Below are 24,662 nucleotides of genomic sequence, written 5' to 3' on the forward strand. Positions count from 1 at the left end.
GTAACACCTGTCCATTTCCTGCTATATCAAGTCAACATGTCTGCTGTGAAAAAGGCCTAATGACAATAATAAGATAAGCCTCGCACCAATAATCCAATTTGTGTATTTATTATTTTTCAAAATTATAATATTATATTATTTTCCAAAAGGTTGAGCTACTCCATATTGTTTGCACACATTCCCTGGTAATGGCAGAAAATACCCACATACAAGTAGGAGTTACTGTAACTCTCATAATTCAGCAGGTCATACATGATTTCTACCTGCAGGGGGCAGAAGAGGCCACTTCCCAATCAGCTAGAGAACTATTGTACTTGACAGTGGAGATGAAGAAGACGTAAGGGGGGGGCAAAAATAGAGATGCAGCTGCTGTGGCTTTGTCAATAGTGTAATAATGGTGTATGTGAGGATTAAATATACAGTTTAAGAGGAAGATCTTTGAGTAAATGTGTAGGTTTGTGAAGAACAAAATGGGGAAAATTACAGTTTATTATTAGAAGCAAAGACAAATCACTCCAAAATAAAACCAAATGTTATGTATAGATAAGAATATATTCATGTACATGGTGCCACATCTGCAGAGCAACAGATGATTTGAGTTGCCCTTTGCACACCTGTTGGCAAATTGTCTCATGAGCTGTCACTTAAAATACACCGCCATTTTCTACTGCAGCACCAAACCACACATCCACTGTGTTTTTGGTCCTCACAGACTTAAACACCTCAAAATAACTGAACCCCCAAATCTCTGGGGCTCAACTCCCTCCTCCCACATCACGGACTCCCTCAAAGACCCTACCCCCTTGTGCTATCTCTCTTTTTCACTTGCAGCTTTATTTTTAGCATTCAAACAACTGGTCTCCTAAAAATGGGCCTGTCCTGCACGGGTAGGGGGAGAGAAGAGAGGAGAGGAGTGCTGCTATGTATGGTATCCACCCCCCCAGTACCTCACAGGCCCGAGAGTTCTCTTCTTTCGCCTTTGTGTCTGCAGAGAGAAGGCGTGAAGGAGTGATTACAGTGGGAGAAAGAGTTGCTAGGTCCTGAAGATGTTTGTATAAGTTGGATTTCTCTGCACGGCTTGGGATGCTTGAGAACTGCCACTGACGGACCAACTTTTACCTCTAAAGCTTTCTGCAGCATTTCCTGCATTTCCCTACCCTTTCACAGGGTTTAATACTGTGAAACTAAAATCAAACTCTGACTTTCTGGGGGTGTGTGGTAGCACCGGACCATGCTATCCCTGTGGTTGTTCCTGCTCCCTTGCCTGAGCCTCGTGCCTCTGGCCCCGGCCGAGAAGGGCCTGGAGTTCCCACAGTATGACGGGAAAGACCGCGTCCTAGATATCAATGACAAGAACTACAAGAAAGCCTTGAAGACGCACAGCATGCTGTGCCTGTTCTACCATGGGCCCATTCCAGACAGCAAGGAGCTGCAAAAACAACACCAGATGACTGAGTTGGTGCTGGAGGTAAAGTATTTATTACAATGAAGCAGGTAGAGAGGAGGTGCAGGGCCAAAATAAAGAAACAGGACAGAGGGAGAAGAGCAGGGATGAAAAGAAAGGTGTCACTGAAGGAGATAAAGGAAAGGACAAAGTTTGGTTTGGTGGCAGTGGTATGAGAGCGAGGACACTAACAGTCCAATTAACCAGACTCATATAAAAGATTTAGAGTGTAACAACTCCACATTAGTGCTCCAATAATCAGAGAGCCAACTGGTGAGACATGAAGCTCCTGATCGTTCCGTTTTAATGTCCGTATGTGTGAGTGTCGTCAAGGTCAATGTGTATCTGTATGTACTCCATGAGTGCACAACAGTCCAGTGAGATGCAGTGCTGTCACTTAAGGTTATCTCTGTTAGCTTTATTCAATGTGTGCTTCTATCCCTTAGAAATGTATCAGGGTAATTCTCCCAGCGACTCTCCTCCGCTGGCAGAAATAGGCCAAGAGCTCAGGTGTAGTGTGTTTTAGAGCAATAACTGTGAAGGGCACAACTATCCTGTCCTCCATTGTAGTTGACTTTGGTGGTCAAAGCAAAAGTAACACAGCTTGAAGGTATTTTTCACTCAGGCTCAGCTGAGCAGCTGGATCCACATCTAATTGAAAGATTAAATGAATCTCTCTGTTTGAATCCCACAGTAGGAAACAGTGTGCACTGTGCCCTGTCTCATGTTACACATGGCTGAGGGTGAACTGCACTCTGATCTGTTGAAGGTAATTTGAGCCAACTTGTGCAGTCCTGACATTAGCTTCACTTATTATACACATCACAGGTGGGCCATGTTACTATACAGTCAGGCACTCATGCACAGTAACCATGTACAAAGATTAACTTTTAAAGCAGATATAGTATTTAACATGTTTTGTTCCAAATGTCTACACCTTGCAGGTGGCTTTGCAGTCTGTTTGAGATCAGTTCACTTCCTCTTTTTTAATTGTTGGAAAAAAAGGTGCCCTGTGGAATTTTCTGGTAAACACACAAAAGATATGACTTAAACCGTGCATTGTTTACATTCGTGTTTGCGTGCGAGCAATTTTCTTCTTCACTGCCATTGTTAGCACATTGCTTTGTTTGTTGCCACTGTACTGCCACTAACTGTGGATCAGTGGAATAGCAATAAACCGCTGGCAGGATATGAAACACACCGCCTGCATGCTCTCATGCGAGCATCCTTGTACACGATACAAACAAAATGGGGACCCACTTGTAAAAACCACAGGATACCTTTGATAACTTTGTAACTTTAATCCGACGAAGCTTGAAGATGACACATTAATCAATGTGTAAACAAGCTTGTAAGGATCACTTCTGGCAGGACAGAGTCTAACTTTGCTCACCTACTGTACTTCACAGAACAATTGCCAGAACAATTACATATGCTCTTACTTTGGATATATTTAGAACAAGGCAGTCTGGTGATTATGTAAGTGTGTCTCCATGGCCCCTGGGCAGCTTGAGCACCTCTGTCATATTGCCAACTTTGGTATTCATTTTCCTTTCTTAAGACCTTACCCGACACTGCGGCCAAGCTCCCACAAGTGCAGCCTCAATGAATACTTTAACTGAACTGGGATTATTGTTTCCAGCGCTCAGAATCCAAAATTAATAATTTTCTTTATGTCTTGTTTTTTTTTACATTGTATGTGTTCAGTCCCGTTCTTACCATTTAGTCCTTCATGGTCTTTTTTCTTTCGGCTGCAGCTTGCAGCTCAGGTTTTGGAGGAGAAGGACATTGGGTTTGGAATGGTCGACTCCCACAAAGACGCAAAGGTGGCAAAGAAACTGGGTGAGCATATGAACACAGCATAACCTTTATTTAGCCTCCTTTGTCTGATTGATACTTGCAAGTCCTGAAAGACAGTAATCACAGATTTATTCAAGGGTTTAAAAGTTTAGGAACAGTCTCTGAATGTATGTTTTGACATGTAATTTCCCTCAATCACAGGCCTGGAGGAGGAAAGCAGTGTGTATGTTTTTAAGGCTGATCGGGTGATCGAGTTTGACGGCTTGCTCTCTGCTAACACCCTGGTGGAGTTCTTGCTGGATGTGAGTAGAGTCATGTAAGGGCAGATTCCCAGCTGCTAGCACTAATCAACACCAGTCACAGTCACAAACTTTCCCAACTTCTCTCTCCTCTTTCCGTCTGTCTCTAGCTATTGGAGGAGCCAGTGGAGGTGATAGGAAATGCTCTGGAGCTGAGAGCCTTTGACAGGATGGAGGAAGACATCCGCCTTGTTGGTTACTTCAAGAGCGAGGACTCTGATTGTGAGTGTGTGAGGCTGAGGCGTGTATGATATGTTTGTAAAATGTGTGTTTTTTGCTGTCTGAACACAGCTCGGAACCTTGTTAGCTGGGTCTGTGACAGGCTTTCTGCTCATGCCCTTCATTATAACATGAGTGCATTTTAACCCCCTCATCTCCATGGATTTACAGATCCATTTTTACCACTGCTGCACACACAGCTGCCACTGCCTGGTCCCACATCACATGATGTGGAAGAGATGAGTCTAGAGTAGTTTACTTGAGCTGCAGCTACATCCCATTTGACCAACTGTGGGAGCATTAAGGGGAGGTCAAAGTTCAGCTATTTCCACTCCCTGATGTGCAAATGTCATGTATACAACAGCCAGAGAAAGCACAAACAGATGTGTGATGAGGAACAACAAACCCTACTGCTTCCAACATCATATAATCTCCTTATTCCTCCCTGTTGTCTTTTATCCTCTTTAGACTATGACGCGTTTAAAGAAGCTGCAGAGCATTTCCAGCCCTACATTAAGTTCTTTGCTACATTTGAGAAATCTGTAAGTAAAAAGCAAACAGACAAATAAACAGATACATCATTATTCTTGAGTGAGTGATCTGTCTTTGTTGCTTCAGGTGGCCAAGGAGTTGACTCTGAAGTTGAATGAGGTGGATTTCTATGAGCCCTTCATGGAGGAGCCAGTCACCATCCCAGGCAAGCCTCACTCTGAGGAGGATCTGGTGGAATTCATAACAGAACACAGACGGTAAACAAATAAACTAAATACTCCAACAAATGTGTATTTAACCAACCTACATCTATTGTATAAACACAGAAATGTAAAATCTGATGTGCTTTCTGCGCCATCAGACCAACTCTGAGAAAGCTGCGTGCAGAAGATATGTTTGAGACCTGGGTGAGCGATGATTGTGTGGCTGCAGGCAACATTAACAGTTTTAAATTTAGCTTCCCCTGACGCTTACAGTAACTTGACATTTATATTTGTCTTCTTCTCAGGAGGATGATATTGAGGGCACCCACATTGTGGCTTTTGCAGAGGAGGAGGACCCCGGTAAGAGCATGTTATATGTTACACCACTGTTTGTTATTGAAACTATAGAACATATTTTGCTGGGTAACTCTTGTGTCTTGACATTCAATCAATAACTCAAACTTTATTTCTTTAGCAGCCTTTTTACAGGTTAGTGACTGACAAGCTACTAACAAGACAGTACAAATAAACAATTGGATACATTACATACAAATGATAAGACTGAAATGATAAAACCAATAAACCAGATAAAAGACAATAGAAATGTAAAAACAAGAAAATTTAAATGGAATGTTAAAAAATATAAATTGATTTGAAAATCAGTATAAAAGCTGACCAATATATTAGGTCAAAACTCTGGAAAACACTTAACGCTTATTCAGTACCATTCCCGTGTTCACGCTCAATATGAAACTCGATCCAGTTGGCAGTTAGCTTAGCTTAGCATAATGACTGGAAACAGGGACAGTTGAGAAATAGAAAACCACAGTGTGTCAGATTTTGTTTCCTCTAGACGGAGTTAGGCTAATTGCTCCCCTGTTTCCAGTCTTTATACTATGCTAAGCTAACTGGCTGCTGGTTGTAGCCTTATATTTAACTTACAAACATGAGAGTGGTGTCAATCTTCTCATCTAACTCTCAGAGAGAAGAAGCATAATTCCCAAAATGTCAAGCTATTTTTTTTTATTTGGTTGTAACGTGTTCTTTCCCTCTGGTCCTAATCAACACCTAATCAAGTTTTGTATCACAGTTGATGTCAATGTGTGAAATTGCCTCCAGATGGTTACGAGTTCTTGGAGATCCTGAAGGAGGTGGCCAGAGACAACACCCACCTGCCTGACCTCAGCATCATCTGGATTGACCCTGATGACTTTCCCCTGGTGAGCCAGGACACCTCTAGGTTTAGACAGACACAGAGGCAGGCAGACAGGAAAGTAGTGAAACATAAAAAAAGAAAACATGTGGATAGATATTTAGCTCACAAGCTGCAGGTCTAATGTGATGTTTTTAATGTGATTTTTTTTCTGCTGACCCCCCTCAGCTGATCCCCTACTGGGAGAAGACCTTCAAGATCGATCTGTTCAGACCACAGATTGGAGTTGTCAATGTTACAGATGTAAGTCCCCGACAACCTGATGACCCGTCTGACACGACAACAACACTGTTGTGTTGAGTTTCTCCTGACCTCTGTGTGTGTGTGTGTGTGTGTGTGTGTGTGCACGCGTGAGCAGGCCGACAGCGTGTGGATGGAGATGGACGATGAGGAGGACCTGCCCACCGCCCAGGAGCTGGAGGACTGGATCGAGGATGTGCTCTCTGGCAAAGTCAACACTGAGGATGACGATGATGATGATGAAGATGATGATGATGATGATGATGATGATGATGATGATGATGACGATGATGATGACGATGAAGACAATGATGATGACGATGATGATGAGGAGGATGGCGACAATGATGATGAAGAGGATGATGACGAAGAGGATGATGATGATGATGATGATGAGTAATCCATAGCCTGAGAATAATAAATGTTGACTCTTCAGTATTTATTAACATGGATTTCAGACAAACTTCTGTACAGTAAAATAACTTTTCACTAAGAAAAATCCAAAATTTGTACCGATTATGTGCCCACTAATATTAATAAATACGTTTATTTAATATCCAAAAAAGTCATTTTTCGACAATGTAAATAAGACTGGAATGGGTTTTGGAATTTAAAATAAAAGATACTGTATATATACTCATAATGTCTGGACCAGACATTTACCTCTCATTACACATGACATTCATTTATATAAATGACGGTAAGGACTGTCAGTGTCAACTATCAGTCATCAAATTCATTTCTTCATTTAAACCAGTACATTGTAAGAGAGAACATCACTTACTTTGTAGAGTAAAACATGAATACCAAAAGCAGCAATGATGGTAGAAAGTATATTTACTCTAATACTGTACTTACTGTTAGTATAATTTTGAGGAACTTGCATTTTACTTCTCCACTACATTTCAGAGGGAAATGTACTTTTTACTCACTACATTTATTTACTGGTTACTTTTCAGATTAAGATTTTACATGAAAAAACACATGATGAAGCTGAACATATTGTTAAAAATTAAACCAGTGGTTCCAAACCTTTTCGGCTTGTGACCTTTACAAAAAGAAATGTCTAGTTGTCCAAAATATCAATACAATCTTTTGTAGCAGAACTTTTTCTTCTCTCCTAACCCATTAATCATCTCATGTTTGTCATTATCTGTCAGAATGAGTAGTTTTACTTTTATACTTTAAGGACATTTTACTGGTAACTTTTTGATAACGCACTTTCACTCCAGTGAAATGTTGAATGCAGGACTTTTACTTGTAATAGACTATCTTTACATAGTTGCACTAGAAATGTCACTTAAGTAAAGGATGTGATTACTTCTTCCACCACTAAGCAGCACTCTGAAAACGTAATTCCTTTCATTTATAATCTGTTCAATTACATACGTTGTGGCTCATTGTCCTCTGCTCCAATAAACCAAACTGGCTGGTAAATGTGTGTTTCCACTCCCCTTTGCTTTTGTTCTCCATCCTCCTTTCAGGTAATACAACTTAAGATTTAATGTTTGGTTTACCTAGAAAAGGTGCATTTTCTGCCCGGGGGTTACAGCTTTGAAAGTGTAAAAGCACACGCTGACAGTCTCCTTTTTCTACAGTGAAACTCTAATCTCTTCTTTCATCTCTCACTACTTTCTATTTCTCCATCAGGTTTGTTCTTCACCTGAATTAATGGGGCAGGCAGCAGCTGCACAGGGAGATAATATTGTCATTACACCATTGGACTGATGCTGAGAAGCTCATTAGAATGCTAATTCCTCATGTTTCTCTTCCTCTCTTGCATTCCTGCACTTCTACTTTGCTTTCTCTTTTCTTTTGTGACTCATTGCTCTCTCCTCGTCTCCCTCTGCACGCAATGAAAGAAAACACAATATATACACATGTACTGACACAGACCTGGAACTAAGCCTGTATTTGAAATGAACCTCAACAGAGACTTTTACTTGGCAAGATTTTTATTCAGAAAACATTTTGTTTTATCAAATGTCTTTTGTTGGATGCTGTATGGTTAGTTGATGACCACCAAGTTGCCTGATGCAGCGTTGGAAAGAATAGGCCTACTGTAAATTATTTTGTAAAAATATCTGTCATACAGGCGCAACTGCAGAAACACCACTGATCATAATGTTAACAAAAATATATTACATCTAAAATAAATACGTGATGTGCATTGTGTTTATCGGGCCCAACCGTCTGATAGCTGGACATTAACAGAAACCTTTAAACCTGCCGGGCTCAACACAGGAGGAAGTGAAAGTATTAATGTTCTTTTTAATGTCAAGTTCATCACATTCACACTTAGACACGTCTGGTGTTGAACGCCGACACACTTAATTAAATTTGGCTTTTTCACAGACAAAAGGTGCGAGAAACATCACCTTTCTGTTGAATAAAAAATACATTTCCCACTCCTGTATAACCAATATAATAACCACATATGTGTTGGCCTTATTATAGTTCATTCATCCTCCAAATAACACATGTGCAAATATCTATATATTAGTACACAGGCGTGTCATAGACTCTGACTGTGAAAAAACCCCCAAAATTCTGCACCCTCTTGATCCCATTAACTCACCTTTAGTCTTTAGTTGTTAGTTAGTTCAGATGTTTTTGTTTTTTCACAAACACCCAAACTACTTCTGTAAAGGCTACTAAAAGCTGAGCGTTCTTAATAAAAGATACCAGGCGACCCACTTATCAATCGTCATTACATAAAAAAAAACGACAATGATCAAATGCCTTGAAAAGGTACATACAAATATTTATTTTTCTTCTACAAATGTGACTTTGACACAGCTGCTGTGATTTTACATGTTCTGTTGTATAAAAGAAGACAGGGACAACTCAGGACTGCATGACATTTGGGAAAGCGATCTCTTTTCTTCATCATGTTCCCTTTGTTTCCCTTTTCCTCTCTCGCTCATACTCCCTCACACACACACACACACACACATACACACACACACACAGACACGCTTGAAAACTGCACATGTATGCCGAGCACACCCTAAATATGTATAGCTGAGGCACATGTGTAGTTCAGAACTATTTACAACCATCAACACCCTAAAAGCCTAAACAAAACTACACAGTCTGTGACCACAGTAAACACTCGTGTAAATATACATTTACAACATAACAGGCCTCATAAATACAGAGGGGTTTTTAAAAATACAGATCAAATATTCACTAACAGTTTGATTGATGCTCGGGACAACGTTCCTGTTCCCACAGCTGCAGGTAGGTGGCAGTAGTGTGACACTGAGACAAAATACTGACAGCAGAAATACTGACACTGGGTTGAGCTAATTTACACTGAATTATTAATCTTAAACACTTGTTTAAACACTTGCCAGCATGAGATGAGTGACTATTAATTTTGGAGAGGGATGTGGAGAGAATGTCCTTAATCTTTTTTAAATAGCTGAAATAAATATTCCTTTATTCTGCATTGCCTTATACACATTGCTGAGTGTATTTCACTTGGCTGACAGGATTTACATTATGCAGTAATGTGCTGTAATAATACACACCCTTCATGATGAATTAAGATGAAAATCAGGGGCATATGTTTTTGAATTAAACAGCACAAAGGCAACAGTTTTAACATTATATAAAGCACATGAACCTCATAGCCGTCCAAACATTTAGTCTCTCTGCTAGCCTACAAAAAGTTCTGTGTACACTGCACACACTTAACTGTACAAACATAATCAGCAGTCACACATGTTTGTTCACAATCTATTGCCTAGACCATTTATATTCAGCTGTACTGTGGTTGGCATTCAGTCCAAGAGACTCCAGTGATTTGTCTGACATTTACAAAACATGTCTTCATCTATTTACAGTCCAGTTGTTTTCCACAAATACAGCGCAGACAGACAAGGTAAAAAAAAATCTTTGACAAGGTTAAAAAAATCCTTCAAGCAATGCACATATTTCGATATAAAAAAGTCTGGAGGGATAAAGTATATTCACATATAAATACTGTACATACATCTGTAATACAGGACAGTTCAATACTCATTGCTAAGACTGAAAAAAGAGCAGTTTTGGTGAAAAGGGTCAGGGTTATATCAAATGTCCTGGTCACTATAGCAACGCTAAGGAGAAAGAAGAGACAGGTTGAGACAGATCCCGGGTATACACTACACTCAAAACACACACACACACACACACACACACACACACACTCCTCCTTAAAATCATGAACTCTCCCACGCAGGCACACACTGGCACATGCGAATAAAGGAAGACGAAAACTTGTGAGGGTCATCTGCAGTGCATAGAGGAATACCTGAACTGTGCATATTCCCTCTCGTTTTCTTTCATGTCGCCCGGGACGAAGACAAGGACACAAAGATAACTCTATGTGAGAAAATTACATAAACATAAGTAAAAATAAAAAAACAGTACAAAAAGTTTTTTTTTTTGAAAAATTCAGTTGGATAACTGTAACAGTCCTGTAAGTCCAGAGGAGCAGCACTGGTCCTCCGTGTCACTGTTAAACGGAGGTTTCTGATTGGAGCAGCAGTATAAACTTGTTAGACTTGGGGTCGATGTACTCCTCAGTCAGTCGGATGTAAGGGATGCTCTTGATGGTGACAGCTAAGCTAAAGTCAAGACACCGCAGTAGGAACTCTGTCCCTTCCTTTATGCCGCCGGTGACAGAAGCCTCGCTGACCAAAGTCCACTGGTCAGCCATCCAGCGCTCAGGGCCGTACTGCAGGGTCGGACCAGGGGCCAGGTAGGCTTCAAGGAAGGCCTGCACGCACAGAAACAACCAATGACACGATAATGTTCACCAAGAAAATATTCTTTTTAACGGCACAATCCTGAGAAATCTATTTGAAACCTTCTTCCAGTTTATTACAACCTGAGTGGCTCTTATTTGCATAGTTAGCCACCATTCTTTATTGCAAAAACAATATCACACCACTATGTAAATAGTTGAAATCAGGGGATTTGGCAGCATCACTAAAAACAAGGCAAGAAACACAAGTTGCCTGATGCTGCCTGAGGAAGAGTGCCAAGGTTGAAACGTGTTGAAAGCCAGAATTGCTGCAGATCCAAGCCTTTTGTGTGCTCTTCATGCCATATTAACTGTGATATCAGGACTCCAAAAACACACAAAAAAATATGTCCTCAGTTTAAATAAAAAGGAGTTCAAAGAAATAAACAGATGCCATATTATTGAGACTTTTTTGTATGTTTTTGGAGTGCCACAATCCCAATTTAATAGAGGTCTGGATAATCAGGCTCAAGTCTTGGCTTGTATACAACCTGTTTGATCATTAAAACACTCATGTTTGTGAGTACAATGTTATCATAACTGACAGACATGATGGCCAGAACTATTAAAATAAATTAGACCAAAGTTGTAATGAACTGGAATTATCCTTTTAAGTCCTGTAAACATCGACTTCTGTGGCTTGAAATATTATCAACACATCTATTCTTATTAGATTCTTATTTTCGAGGTTCAAAGCCAAGCTCACCTTAGGGCTCATGTTATTGATGAGGCAGAAAGCGAGGTGCTTCTGGATGCTCTCCATGCTGTGGCAGTGCTGCCTCCTGGTGGTGCGGAGGTACTTCTGCAGGGCACGGGCCATGGAGGGAAATATAGCCAGAGCTGCTTCACGCACATCCATGATGTCGGATGGAGTGGCGCGCTCATCCTCTTTCTTCATCCGCCGGACATGTGTGAAGGCCTCCTCCACAGCCACCACCAGCCTGACAAAGAAGGAACACACACACACACACACACACACACACACACACAGCATTTAGCTTACGGTTAGCTCTCTATGCTTGTATTTAATCCATACCGATCATTAAGCAACACTGAACATGAACCAGTGCAACTGTCCTTTTCTCTCAATCACTCCATCAAAAGTAATATTGCTATTGAAGGAATCATGAGTCTGATGGATGCTCACCTTGCTTCTCACTTGTCTGACAGCGCACAAGCACAGAATGACAAGGACGTTAAGTTGGGACTCTTTTGCTGGATATTTATATTTTCATCCATGTAGTTGGGCATGAATAAAAGTCATAAATATAGGGAGAGAGACTGCAGGTTTGATCAAAAATGTGGCTGTACAGTACAGTACTTTTGCCCTGAACCATGAGGGGAAAAAAATTTTTTTTTATAGACTAATCTGACAGGAGAAGAATCTACTTAAAATTAAAATAGGCAGCTCACAATATTTCCCTGTTTATTAAACTGATTTCATTTTGTGTGTGCATGAGATAGTGATGATTGTCAGGTGCCCATATACACATTGAAACAGGTTTTGCTTGCTGTAATTAAAAAAGACATTGAGACAAATTAAAAGATCTATAGTTACGAAAAAGATTGTTTGAATACGTTTGAATACATTTTTGCAGAAAACAAGAACTGTGGACTTTGTCCCCCATCTCTTACATAGACAGCACATTAGGAAGGGATCTTTTAATGTCCAGTATGAACAGCAGGAATGATTACAGCAAGAAAATCTGTTTCATTGTCCATATGTATGGGCACCTGACTACTGTTTTATGACAGTAGTCATAAAATGGACTTTAAACTTTAAGGAGGCGAAACACCGAGGTGTAAGCTGCCCCCCCGACATGCTGTCATTTGTTTGAGTGACTCACCTGGCTCTACGTTTACGGACTCTTCTCTCGTAGTCGGCCTCTTCGTAGTACAGCTCGTTGTGGGCGGTGTCTTTGCGTTTGGCGGCAGCTGTAACCATGGCCCGTGACTGATTCCCATTACCAGGCTGCACTCCTGCTGTGCTCCCCGGGGCTGCACCAAAAAAGAGAGGACAGAGGCAAATTGGTTATATCAGTTTGAGCTGGAGGTTGCAGCGCCTGACCCCACCAGACTCTGATTAATGGGCTGTATCTCAATCTGAATCATGGACAGGAAAGGTCAGACACACATCACAGGAGGTGTAAAACAACAGTGAATCAACCTCCTTGGTCAGTATTATGTCCATTTTATACTCCACTGACTTCTGAGAAAGACTTGAAAGAGAGTATGTTAATCTTTGTTACTTATCTGGGGCATCCTGCCGGATCATGTGTCTCAGTCACACAGAACGTTAATTATAGCGCTGAGAAAAGAGGCAATTTCCACTGGAAGCATCCACGTTTCTCCACAGACAGTCAGATGCAGAAACCTTTTTATTAGGGTGTGGATTAAATATTCATCGTTTTACACTTCAAAGGCCATAGTTCTTTTCTGATCTGTGAATTTACTGGTTTGTGTGACAAACCCATAAAGCTAATGGAGCTTGTATGCCAGTATATTAGAGTTCCTGGGGTTCTATTGTGGGCAAGTCAGATCTGGTTCATATTCATGAAGATCAGTACAGTTTGGGGGAGGTTATAGGGAGTAAACGCTGCAGGTCAGGTAAAGATATAAATCATTAATAATCTGATCTGCATATGTGTGTTTATGAGTGTGTGCAGGTGAGAAAGAGAGAGAGAGAGAGAGAGAGAGAGAGAGAGAGAGATTGAATGTAGTAATAAAACATGGATGAAAAACCACCCTAGTGAATACTGTGGAAAGACCGTCAGATAATTTGCACAGGGAGCATTGTAAATATTTTCCACCGAAAATATGGGTAAACACCAGCTTGTTTAACTTCTTGGCCTACATATTCATGCTATGAGAAGCGCCTGTGAATGACTTTGAAAGAGAGAGAAAGAGAGGGTGTGGAGGGTGAGTGGGGGTTGAAGCGAGAAAAAAAATTAAATAAAGAAGGGGGGAAAAAAAGAAAACGAGAGCGAGCCGAGCTGGAGACAGGCGGAGCCGGTGGAAGGAGAGATGTGGGAGTATGTGAGGAATGAGCGTTACTCTGATGAATTATTTAAGGCTTGAAAATCCACGGCCCCCTAGAGGCCTTTCCCGCTGCACTTTGATAGGGAAGGGGGTGGGGTGGATGGGAGGTGCGGAGGTGTTATGAGGACACCATATCCCATAGTGCATCCCTGCCATAGATCATCAAATCTACAGTGTTGTGCAGCTAATGGGGCACTGATGGGTGGCGAGTGAATCTTTAGAAAGAGTGCAATATGTGGTGTATGTGGGAGCAGGGAGGCAATATATCAAGAGCATGTGTGTGTGTCCAAGTGTGTGCGTAGTAGGATGCTTGCCGCAGATGCAGTATATACATTATGTCAGGGACGGAGGTTTCAGAGTGCACTAAAAATGGAGTGAACTGAACCGTGAAATTAGCGGCTTCCTGTGATAAAGTGCTGTGCAGAGTGATGTTGAGGACTTTCATCTGTACTTACTGTCCAAAAGGTATGTTCTCAGTTTGTTTTTAAAAGCTGCTTACGGAAGAGATGGAGATGGAAAAGAAAACATCACAACAAGGAAGCAGCAGGAGCGGACAACCTGCTACAACCAGGAAGCGAAAAGTAGCAACAAAGGAGACAACAACAGAAATGTTACAGAATATAGGAGGTAATTATTGGGACAGATGAGGCGACTAACCGTCTACGTTGTAGACCTTTAACCCGGCCAGGTGTTTGGCAGCCCGGTGCTTTGAGGCAGAGAGAAGTGCTGGGTTATGGAGTGGAAAATCTCTGTAGTAATACTCCAAAATGGTCAGAGCAGCCCTCTGAATGCTGTGTGAGATGAGAGAGAGAGATGGAGGGAGACAACTCAGAGACAGCAGGAATACAATTTACATTATGGTTGACTTGCAGTATATAAGACACTGGCACAATAATGCCCTTGAATGCAGTTCCCCTTTAAGTTATTGGAAGTTATTAATACAACATGTATAGTTAGTGTGTTTCTGCCTCTTGTACAGGTCTTAGCTTCCTGTTTACCATCCTGCCTTATTTTTAATTTTTAATTCTTAATCACGCCAATAAGAAGACTATAAACTATAAATCCATTGAGTTTTCAGCCTTGTCGCACAAACCTTATCTAATTACCACTGTTCTCTCCTTGTCCTGTCGTAGTCACACACTCGATCGGAACAGAAACAAAGTAAGACAACCGTAAGACGAGCGCCTGTGTCCAGCGCTTTCTCATCCCTCCCCCTGAACTCCTAGAATAGCTCGCCTTGAGCAAACTAGACGAGGAGGCTGATGAGTAACTCAATTACTGCCTGAGCCAGTCTTCCCTGTGGACATGAGCCTCCAATTACACACGTACTTCAACGTGATAGAGTGTAATGACTGTGACCAAGTGCCAGTGTGTGTGTGTGTGTCTCCATGTGTACTGTACAGAAAGGTCATATTCACATGTGCTAATATTTATAGTATCTTCTTCAGTCATATTTGTCCATAGGGAAGTGAATGTAAAGCACATAAAGGAGAGCTGAGCATACCTGAGCTGTCCGATGTTGTAGTGCCGCGTCTCTCCGTCAGTGGAGCGCATGACGCACACGCTGTAGCAGGGCTGGAAGTGACGAAGCTCCAGCAGCACCACGGCCAGGTAGTGGACAAACAGCTGGGAGTCCACGAGGGACACGGCGAACTGGACGATACCATGGTAATCCTCATCCTGCTTACACATCACATCACAGGTTTAATGAAAACATTCACTGCTGTTGGGTGAAAACCTCTTCTTTCATTTTATTTAACCTATATTTGAGCAGGAAAGTGTCGCTGAGATTAAAAATCTTGTTTTCAAGTCTTGGGCAGGATAGACAGAAGTTACATACAAACAACGTACAGATAACATGAAACAAAATCAGAATTAAACAAAATACAATATAAAACCATGAATAAAATTGCTAATAAGAAAAAATACAAAAGATTGCATCCTAGAAATCCTAAAACGGCACCTTAAAAACAATCCAAGAGCTATCTAAAACCATAATAAATCCATGTTTATGTGCACACTGTACAAATTAAGTCTGTATGAATAAAAGTCAGAATAAAATACTTTTTTTAAAGGACGAGGAGAAGTCATTTGTTAGGGCAAAAAAAAAAACATGGCTGCAGAGAATGTTTAAGAAAAACACAGTCTTGATGCCGCAGGCTCATTACTGTCCTCTTAAATTTTGAATAAACTATGTTTTTCAACCATGAATGACAGCAAAGTAAAACAAATATTCTGTTATTTATTTTTCTTCAATCTATAAATAAAATACTTTGAATGCTCTCACTGTAGCACACTTTCAAACCCACCTGAGCATCAAGGATCCGGACACCATAGAAGAGCCAATAAGACATGGTGAGCAGCAGTGTTAGCGTGGTGAGAAAGGCACGGTACACACACACTCTGGGCAGGCTGGCACGGCCCGGTCGGAGAAACAAGGCCCAAATGGCCACCAGGAGGATGAGGAGCTTAAAGGCGATGGAGAGGAAGAGGCCCTCGCAGGCTGCGCCACAAGCCTGCAGTCTGTCCGGCCACATGACAGCCGGAAGAAGCAAGAAGACCAGGGGCGTGGCCAGCACCAGCAGCCCCACACACGAGCCCACGGCCAGGGGAAGATAGCGGCGGAAGCTTTGGGTCCGGTCCTGTATTCCCTTCCCCAGTCCGACCACCTCCTCCTGGGAAATACTGAGCTCTGAGGTGCCTGTCACTGCGGTGGTGGTTTCCCCCCAGTTATCATCCTGAAGGAGGTGAAGGAAGGGTATGTTACCAGCCATGGATGTATTTTTAAATATGTTGGACTGTCTATGTTGGCACTTAAAGGGTTGGCCCACCCGTATCACACAATAGTTTCTTTAAAAAAAAAAAAAAGCTGCATTAATTGATGTTTTTGGTCAGTTGGAGGCAGCAGAACAAGCTGTACAATCGACACTGATATATCATCACCTTATTAAGTAAACAAAACAGCTTCCTATTTACAAATCCAGCAGACACGATGCAACATCTGAATTCATATGAATGTAAGTCTAGATACTAATGCTCCACTATGTCTTTGTCAGTCTGGTGTTTGGTGCTGGGCAGCTCGGGTACAGTGGGTTTATCAGAGCTTTTTAGCTGAAAACAGCTGCCTGCTGCATCTGGACAGCAGAATGTGCTGGAAAACCAAAACAATGAGCTGAAAGATGGTAAAATGCTCCGTAGAGCTGAGGGGCACAGATTTAATTCACATTATACATAGTTATTTGATCCACTGAAAATGGGCACCACAAACGAAATTCTGTTCACCTCTATTGTTTTGGGGTAGAGGACAAAATAGATATCTTATAACCTGGGCAAAGAAAATCAAAACTATCTTCAATGCTAGATACCACTAAGGGTAAGGTTTTTTTGTAATTTTAAAATGGCAAAACAGACACAAAATTCATGAGAAACTGGTAAATCAACTGATAAATATAAACCTGAATCTGACAGGCAACAATGCTGCTATTATCCTATTTTACTTCCTTCTTTGCACGAGCAATCGCTTTGATTTTCTTGGAGTTTTGCCTCATTATGACAGGCCTTTTCAAAGTCCCATTGATGTAATATGGGATGACAGGTTGGGGAGTGCAGTAACGTTCACGTCGGCAGGAGGATGCACACTGACATATGTACATAGGTACACACACACAAGCACACACACTGAATCACAACAACAAAAGCTTTCCGGGCCCATCATTGCAAATTAGAGTCATTTTTTTTCTTCCTCGCCAGCAGGGTCATTTTAAGAATAAATCTTTCCAACAAAGAGACATGGGGAACATAAATTAATGACGAGTCTGCTCTAAAGAGGCATTTATTTTTTTGTGTGCCTGTCATTAATTCAAGTAATTAGCCATTCATTGTCCCCCAGAGTGCCACTGCATTGTATATCTCTCCAACTACAACCAATCACAGGAGCAGCAGCTGCACACACACAGAGACAAGGGCTAGAACAATGACAATGTGAACAGATAAGCCTTCATGGCTTCACACACATACACCTAAGCACATTTTGTTTGTTAAGCCCCAAACTAAAGCCATATGGGCCTGGTGATGTCGGGGAAACCAGACAGAAGTTCATTCTCACCTGTCTAGAGAGTGTGTATCCCACCGTAAACTGTGTCACAACAGACTTTTTAAGAAGTTAATATAACTTTCGCAGATGAAGTAAACCCTGCTGCCATTTGTGAAAATGTGAAATATGAAATCAACATTGCGTTTGCATATTTCCAATCCGGAAAATGCAGCATGAACGTGGTAAATAAATATGAATTCTGCCCTCCATTACTGCTCGCAGCTAATTAACTCAGCCATGCTGGAGGAGTGGATGCCAACAGCAGCCAGAAGATGAATGAGCATGAGAGGAGGAGAGGGAGGGCGGCAGTGGTTAAGGTGTGAGATAGATGTAGATGAGTAAAGAAAAAAAGGAGGTGGGGGGATGCAGAAGCAGCATTTAATTCGGGGTGTCTGTCTGCCAGACTAATGTGTGAGGCCAGAGGTCAGCTATGTAAGTGCAGTGTCAACTCCATTTAGTATCCGATCTCATTTCTATTCCTCTCACATCTCTCTCCCTCCTTTTCTTTCTTATGCCAAGTCTTTTAACAGAGTCCCAACCTTTGGAACAGGGTCCGTGAACAATCAGTATCCTGCCACACTTCAGTGAAAGAGAAGAACAAGTGGGAATACACAAATAATAAGCTTGACAGTTCATTGTTAATCGTGGAAACAGCAGTTGACTAAAAAATCTTCCCGTAAGGTCCACTTATTGTTTTAAAGCTTCTGACAGCATTACAGTTTGCACAGTTGTTACTTGTGCATGGATGCTGTCTTTTAGAGTATGCATAGTTCAAATTTAGTTGAATTGGTGTAGTAGGCTGAACTACAGGCAATACGTCTTTTTCAAGGAAGTCATTATGACGTGTTACAGTAGGAAAAATGATTAATTGAATGATGCTTCAGTTTCAGGGTCCTGGTATTGTGCATTCTGGCTCACTGTCACACTGTCATGGCTTACTGGGACACTTGAATAGAGCAGAGCCTTTGTAAACACTTTACCTTCATTTCTTTCTTTCTTTCAATTTTTACATTTGTAAATTACAGTTGTTTTAGTAGCTTTTTTTAATAACAGTGTTTATTTATTATATCTTGTTTTTCTACTCTCTCTATTGCACTATCCTGTATGCTGCTGGAACAATGCAAATTTCCCTGCTGAGGGATTAATGAAGGATTATCTTATCTTATTTTATCTTAATGTTAGTAACACCTGTGTTTTTCCTGCAATGACAAGTCAAATGCTGTGAAATTCAAACTGAGATTTTAGACAGTTCAGGTAAACAAGCACCCTAATGGATCTTCAAAATCAGCCTCCAATCAGCATTCTCAATCTGAACCTTTTATTCTCCTTAACAATATCTCCGCCAAGCCTTTTATACAGACAAGCTTTCATGCTAACGTCTCATTAAGTGAGAGAAAACAGTGTATCACTTACCGAGCTAATACACTGTTAAAACCAGCCATTAAATCTCAGTGGATTAATCCCAAAGATTAATGCTACACTAATCAGGCTTGATCTCTATATACAGTGAAGCGAGGAGAAAGAGTAAGTAACTGAAAGAGAATGAAACAGAGAAGGGTTACAGAGGAGAGAGAGAGAGAGAGAGAGAGAGAGAGAGAGAGAGAGAGAGAGAGAGTGCAACATGCCTGCTGCTTGCTTGGCAGTCTTTTCGTCTGGCAGAGGGTGAATATGGATTATGGTTAGGCCTGTTCCACCGTCACAAAGCACAACAACAGAACAACATACTGATTAGCACCATTCACAGAGACTCACGCATGCACACACACACACACACACACACACACACACACACACACACACACACACACACACACACACACACACACACACCAAACACTCTGCCAACTGCAAAACACAACGGTTAAGCCCCACTGGCCTGGGTGGAGGTTAAAATGACATTTACACATGTGGTGTGTTTGTGCTGGTGAGCAGATTAGTGTCACTGTGTATGTGTTGAAATGATTTGAGCGACGGGACAATAAGAAATGGCATTCTTTTGAAATGTTTTGCAGGTTTCCTACAATCTATCTTTTATTGTGGTGGTTATTTTATTTAGGTGCGTAGCAGCTATGAGTATAGGTGTGTCCATCTATTCAATGCAAAGGGCAAAGAAGCAACGTGTGAGATGCCAAAACGAGAGTACAGTACGTGCTTCTCCACATACGCTCTGGTGTTGCTAGAGCTAACATTGTGAATTGAAGCTGCTGCCTTCTGGCACAAAAGTCACGGCGTCTAAGTCTCACAAAGCAGCATGGACAGTCTCAGTAACAGACTTGGCGCTCTCTCTATGACTCACTCACACACACACACACACACACACACACACACACACACACAGAGGAGCTGTTGTCCAAGACCGTATCCTTATGTCATAGGCATGCGTGTAAACATGGAGGATTATTCATATCAGCTTTCCTCAAAGTGGCGTTTGGCTGGATGCTAAAGCTCATCTCAGTCTGAGAGAATGTCTCTTAGTGTTACAGCAGCTCTGCCATCTAACAGAGCGGCTCCAAAAAAGCACCGGCTGGGTTGGACTTTGGTGGTGGTGGTGGTGGTGGTAATGATGGTGCTGCTGCTGCTGTGCCATTTGGACACATTTGTCTGGAGGGCTAATGCAATACAATGGGAGATTACCTTACACTGCGGACAATGGATGTAAGCTACAAGCTGACAATCACATGACATGGAGGAATGTGGCTGCCCAGCCAGAAGGGGATGCTGAGCAGAGACGGTGAAATAGGTCAGACCGCTCAGAAATTGTCAGAAAGTCTGGCTGAAGACTTGTTCACATCCTAATCACTTTAAATAATACTCTATACTCTCAAACCATAATTACAGGCAGCTTGTACTTCACATACGCACACACACACACACACACATTCTCTCTTACACACAAACCAACAGTACATACACAATGACTAAATGCTCTCTTTTTACTATAGATTTCAACTAGGTCAGAGAGCCTGTGAAGGCAGCCCAAGGCAGAGCTCTCTCTGAAGAACAATCTATAACTCTTTTTGCTTCTCACTCAGCTTTCCTTAACTTTTAACTTTTATTGCAATTGCTAAGAGTTAGATGACAAGATCGATGCCACTCGCATATCTGTTCGTTGAATATTAGGCTGGAGACAGTTAGTTTAGCATAAAGGCCGGCAACCTGGCTCTGTCGAAAGCTTAAAAAAACGCCTACCAGCACCTCTAAAGCTCACTAATTAGCACGTTTTAAATCTTGTTTGTTTAATACGCACAAACACCGAAATGTAAAAACAACAAGTTGCTAGGGGGAGTTATGCCTGGCAAACTCACAGTGTCAACAAGACTTCACAGCTCCCGGCAAAGACACAGTCTGGCACATAACACCCCGTAAAACTACAACTTGTTTTTACACTTTTTTGTACAGATTAAACAAACAAGATATAACGTGTTAATTAGTGAGATTTGGAGGTGCTGATATATGAATTTCTTTTGCCTTTGGACAGAGCCAGGCTAGCTGTTTCTCCTTGTTTCCAGTCTTTGTGCAAAGCTAAGCTAACCAGCTGCAAGATGAGAGCGTAATCAATCTTCTCACCTAACTCTCTCAAAACAACTTCTTAGAATAATGATGATGTTTGAAAGCATCTTTAATCCCTGCGGCGTTGATTTAGTTCAATAAGTTAACCTTAGTTCCACTCAGTCTTTCAGCTGCATCATCACAGCATTTTGTTTCCCTGCATCTACTTAAAAAAACTATTTTGCTTGCAGAGCTCAGCAAAATCAGCTTTATGGAATGACTGGAACCAATTTGTTCTACTCAAAGCTATCAGGGATGACAGTTATACCCAGTATCACACATGCACACACACACATACTGTAACACAGCATTGTCCGTACAAATCCGTCCAGGCCTATGAGAGGGATGCTAATCCTCTGACCTATTTGATCCCTTGTCACCATTGTTATTGTGTGTCAGGCGTTGTGCCAATGGGCAGCCAGCTGTGTGAGGATGAGTTTATAAGGTCATGGTGCAGAGTTCATAGATGGATTACTGGTCCTACTGATTCACTCTAAAGGAATAAATCAACCTTCACAGTTCAGACATCCCACTTTGGTGTGTGGACAGTTTTGTGTTACTCCAATAAACACAATGTAAAATACCTGAGCCTCATCTCCATGATCTTCTGCTGGTATGGGTTCTCCTGGCAGCGGCTCTCCATTGTGAACGGGGGAGTCCTGGGAGGGCGTGTCAGGGGGGTTGATGACGACAGACCTCTCAGAGCGACTGCTGTCTTTGCTGCTGCTGGCCTTGTGCCGCTCACGGCTTCGATCCCTGGAGTTGAACAGACACACAATAATAACATGAAGAATGGTTCAAGAGGAATATAGGCACATAAACGTAGGATCAAGAACATACTAATGTACTCATATTCTCATTATTGATTCATTATTTTATGTTTATAAAATGTCAGAAAATTGTTCAAATGTCTTCACAACTTGCCAGAGCCCAAGTTGATGTATTCAGTCCACAAGCCCCCAAAAATTCAGTTTACTTAGTTCATTACTCATGTGAATCGACCGATCATTTCAGGTCTAAACTCCTGCGAACAAGCAAATCATCCAGCTCAAACACAAATACACACACAAGACCAGAGCTGAAACAATAAGTCGATCAGTCGATTGACAGAAAATTAATCTGCGACCATTTTGACAATCTTTTTATCATTCAAATCTTATTTCAAGCAAGAAGTTTCCTGGTTCCAGCTCTCTTTTCTTTGTCTTTTATGATAGCAATATCTTTGGGTAATGGACTGATTTGTCTGACAAATCAAGACATATGAAGATGTCACCATGGACTCTGGGGAACTTGTGATTGGCAATTTGTATTATTTTCTGACACTCTATAAGCAAAATCAAAAAATAGTTACAATAGTAGTTTATTCAATAATGAAAATAATTGTTAGTTGCAGCCCTACATGGAAAAAATGGTGGAAAGGAAGGTACATGCAGGCAAACACAGGAGTGAGGAATCGACTTGACAGGAATCAAATGATCCTCTCACTTGCAGAATAGACAGAGTAAACCACTGAAATAGGTTAGAGCCACTCAGCTGTGACGACCCTAATCCACAAGCTCTGTCTGTCTCAGTCTCTAGCTTGTTATCTCTCTGTTTCCCTCTTAGTCTCTCATGTGATTTATTTGGCTACAACCAACATGTGGCTTGCTCAAACTGAAGAGCTAACACAACAAAGTCAATGTGCACTGAGGGCATTACATGAAATACCATAGCAAAGGGTGCTGTGAGAGATGCAGCATGTGATTTTGCAGACATGGGAAGGGAAGAGATAGAAAGATACAGCAGAGAAGCAGACAGACGGATGGAAAGGCGGACAGACAGGAAACATACCCATGTCGGTTTGATCTCCCGGAGCGGCTGGAGTGATAGGAGTAGCCCGAGTGGGTCGACTCAGTGTCCATCCCAACGCAGTTCAGAGCCGGCGATTGGTCAGGGGGATGAGGAGAGATTAGTCGTGTGGCAGAGAGGGTAAGTTGGCAGCAGTACTCAGGAGGAGGAATGGGTTGCTATAGAGACGGGCCTCAGGAATCCACGATGACCGACAACTACTCCAGAGAGCCGCTTTAGTAGCCACATTGACCTGAGAAATGAAGAGATAGAGGCTTGCATCATAACTTGCTAGTAACATCTAACAAATAATCCATTCGATATACCAGCTGGGCTACCAGGCAATATATTTCTTTACAGGCTTCTGCTGACTCTTATCAGTCAATGTATTTTACATGAGGCCATACATGAGATTATCTATCATTAATGTATGGACCAGGCAGGTTTATTCCTGTCTACCTCTGTAAAATGCTTTTTCCTGTCTATGACAGCTATGAGATGGATAATGGATGGATTATTTTCATAGGCCTTTCTGAACTTGGCAAAACAGCATTTTGTAGTCACCCTGCGCCTGGAATAATTTACGAGACCAACTTTATTTGGAAACAGTGCCTTAAAACCAGGCATGTTTCATGAAGAATGTAACCGTTTTAAATAGTAAAGCTCTCTACTTTATGCCTCTTAAATCAATTATGTGTGTGTGTGTTTTTATGTGACTATGTCATTTGTAGCCAATTTGGGTCTGTAAAATAAATAATGCATCTCAGGAGACTTCCTGGTTAAATAAAAAAATGTTTTGTTGTGAATCCTACAGACTTACTGCTTCAGAGAAAAGGACCAGTTTCAACTAGCACTACTAGAAGATATGATAGGAAAGGTGTTTCAAATTTCATATTTGAAACAACACGACGGCTACTTTTATAAGATGCTTTATAGAAACTAAAAAGAAGGTCTCTAATTTATTTTATTTTTTGGATTTTTCTCATTTTAGTTATTTAGTAATTCTATTGTCCTTTGCCAACATAAAGCTGTCACCACATTAGCAGGGGTACAATGCTGGGGGGTAAATGGCCTTTTTGGCATAAAAGCAGTCAAATTTAAACATTGTGATTCAAAAAATATTGAAATCCAATTATAAAATATGCACCATGTGCAACATTTTAATTGTAGAAGTTTAAATTCCCACCAGGTTGCTAAAACCAATACATCCACTAAATAAATAAATAAATAAAACAAGGAAATTACCCTATTGTCCTCTGTACTAGCTATGGCCCTGTTGAAAGCCTAAACATTGTGGTCATTTTAAAAACAAATAAACTCTCAGTTTTATCTCTATGTGAGCTACCTCTCCATCCTGGCATTCCCATTTTAAACCATTATGAGGATCAGACTGAATCTACTAGACTCACTTCCTGGGCCCTAATGTGTGCTGTGTGATGCACAAGGATG

At 41.3% G+C, this 24,662-nt stretch overlaps 2 protein-coding genes across 2 annotated transcripts; one reads left to right on the forward strand and one right to left on the reverse strand.

Annotated features, from left to right (window-relative positions):
- The first annotated feature begins 1,231 nt into the window (after positions 1 to 1,231).
- casq2 (calsequestrin 2) lies at positions 1,232 to 7,351 on the forward strand. Its single transcript, XM_070914322.1, has 11 exons — positions 1,232 to 1,468; positions 3,202 to 3,286; positions 3,446 to 3,546; positions 3,654 to 3,765; positions 4,231 to 4,304; positions 4,381 to 4,511; positions 4,616 to 4,661; positions 4,763 to 4,817; positions 5,577 to 5,677; positions 5,839 to 5,913; positions 6,029 to 7,351. Exons 1-11 carry the CDS (start codon positions 1,232 to 1,234, stop codon positions 6,308 to 6,310), a joined length of 1,299 nt encoding a protein of 432 aa, XP_070770423.1. The 3' UTR covers positions 6,311 to 7,351.
- Positions 7,352 to 10,417: 3,066 nt separating this feature from the next.
- Positions 10,418 to 23,287, reverse strand: LOC139292643 (vang-like protein 1). Its single transcript, XM_070915005.1, has 8 exons — positions 23,217 to 23,287; positions 21,971 to 22,142; positions 16,054 to 16,482; positions 15,249 to 15,424; positions 14,402 to 14,535; positions 12,553 to 12,685; positions 11,412 to 11,646; positions 10,418 to 10,678 (listed from the first exon to the last, which is right to left on the reverse strand). The coding sequence occupies exons 1-8, from the start codon at positions 23,285 to 23,287 to the stop codon at positions 10,418 to 10,420; spliced, it is 1,611 nt and encodes a 536-aa protein (XP_070771106.1).
- Between the last annotated feature and the right edge of the window lie 1,375 nt (positions 23,288 to 24,662).

This window comes from Enoplosus armatus, chromosome 11 (genome assembly GCF_043641665.1).
Source record: "Enoplosus armatus isolate fEnoArm2 chromosome 11, fEnoArm2.hap1, whole genome shotgun sequence".
Lineage (NCBI taxonomy): Eukaryota > Metazoa > Chordata > Actinopteri > Centrarchiformes > Enoplosidae > Enoplosus > Enoplosus armatus.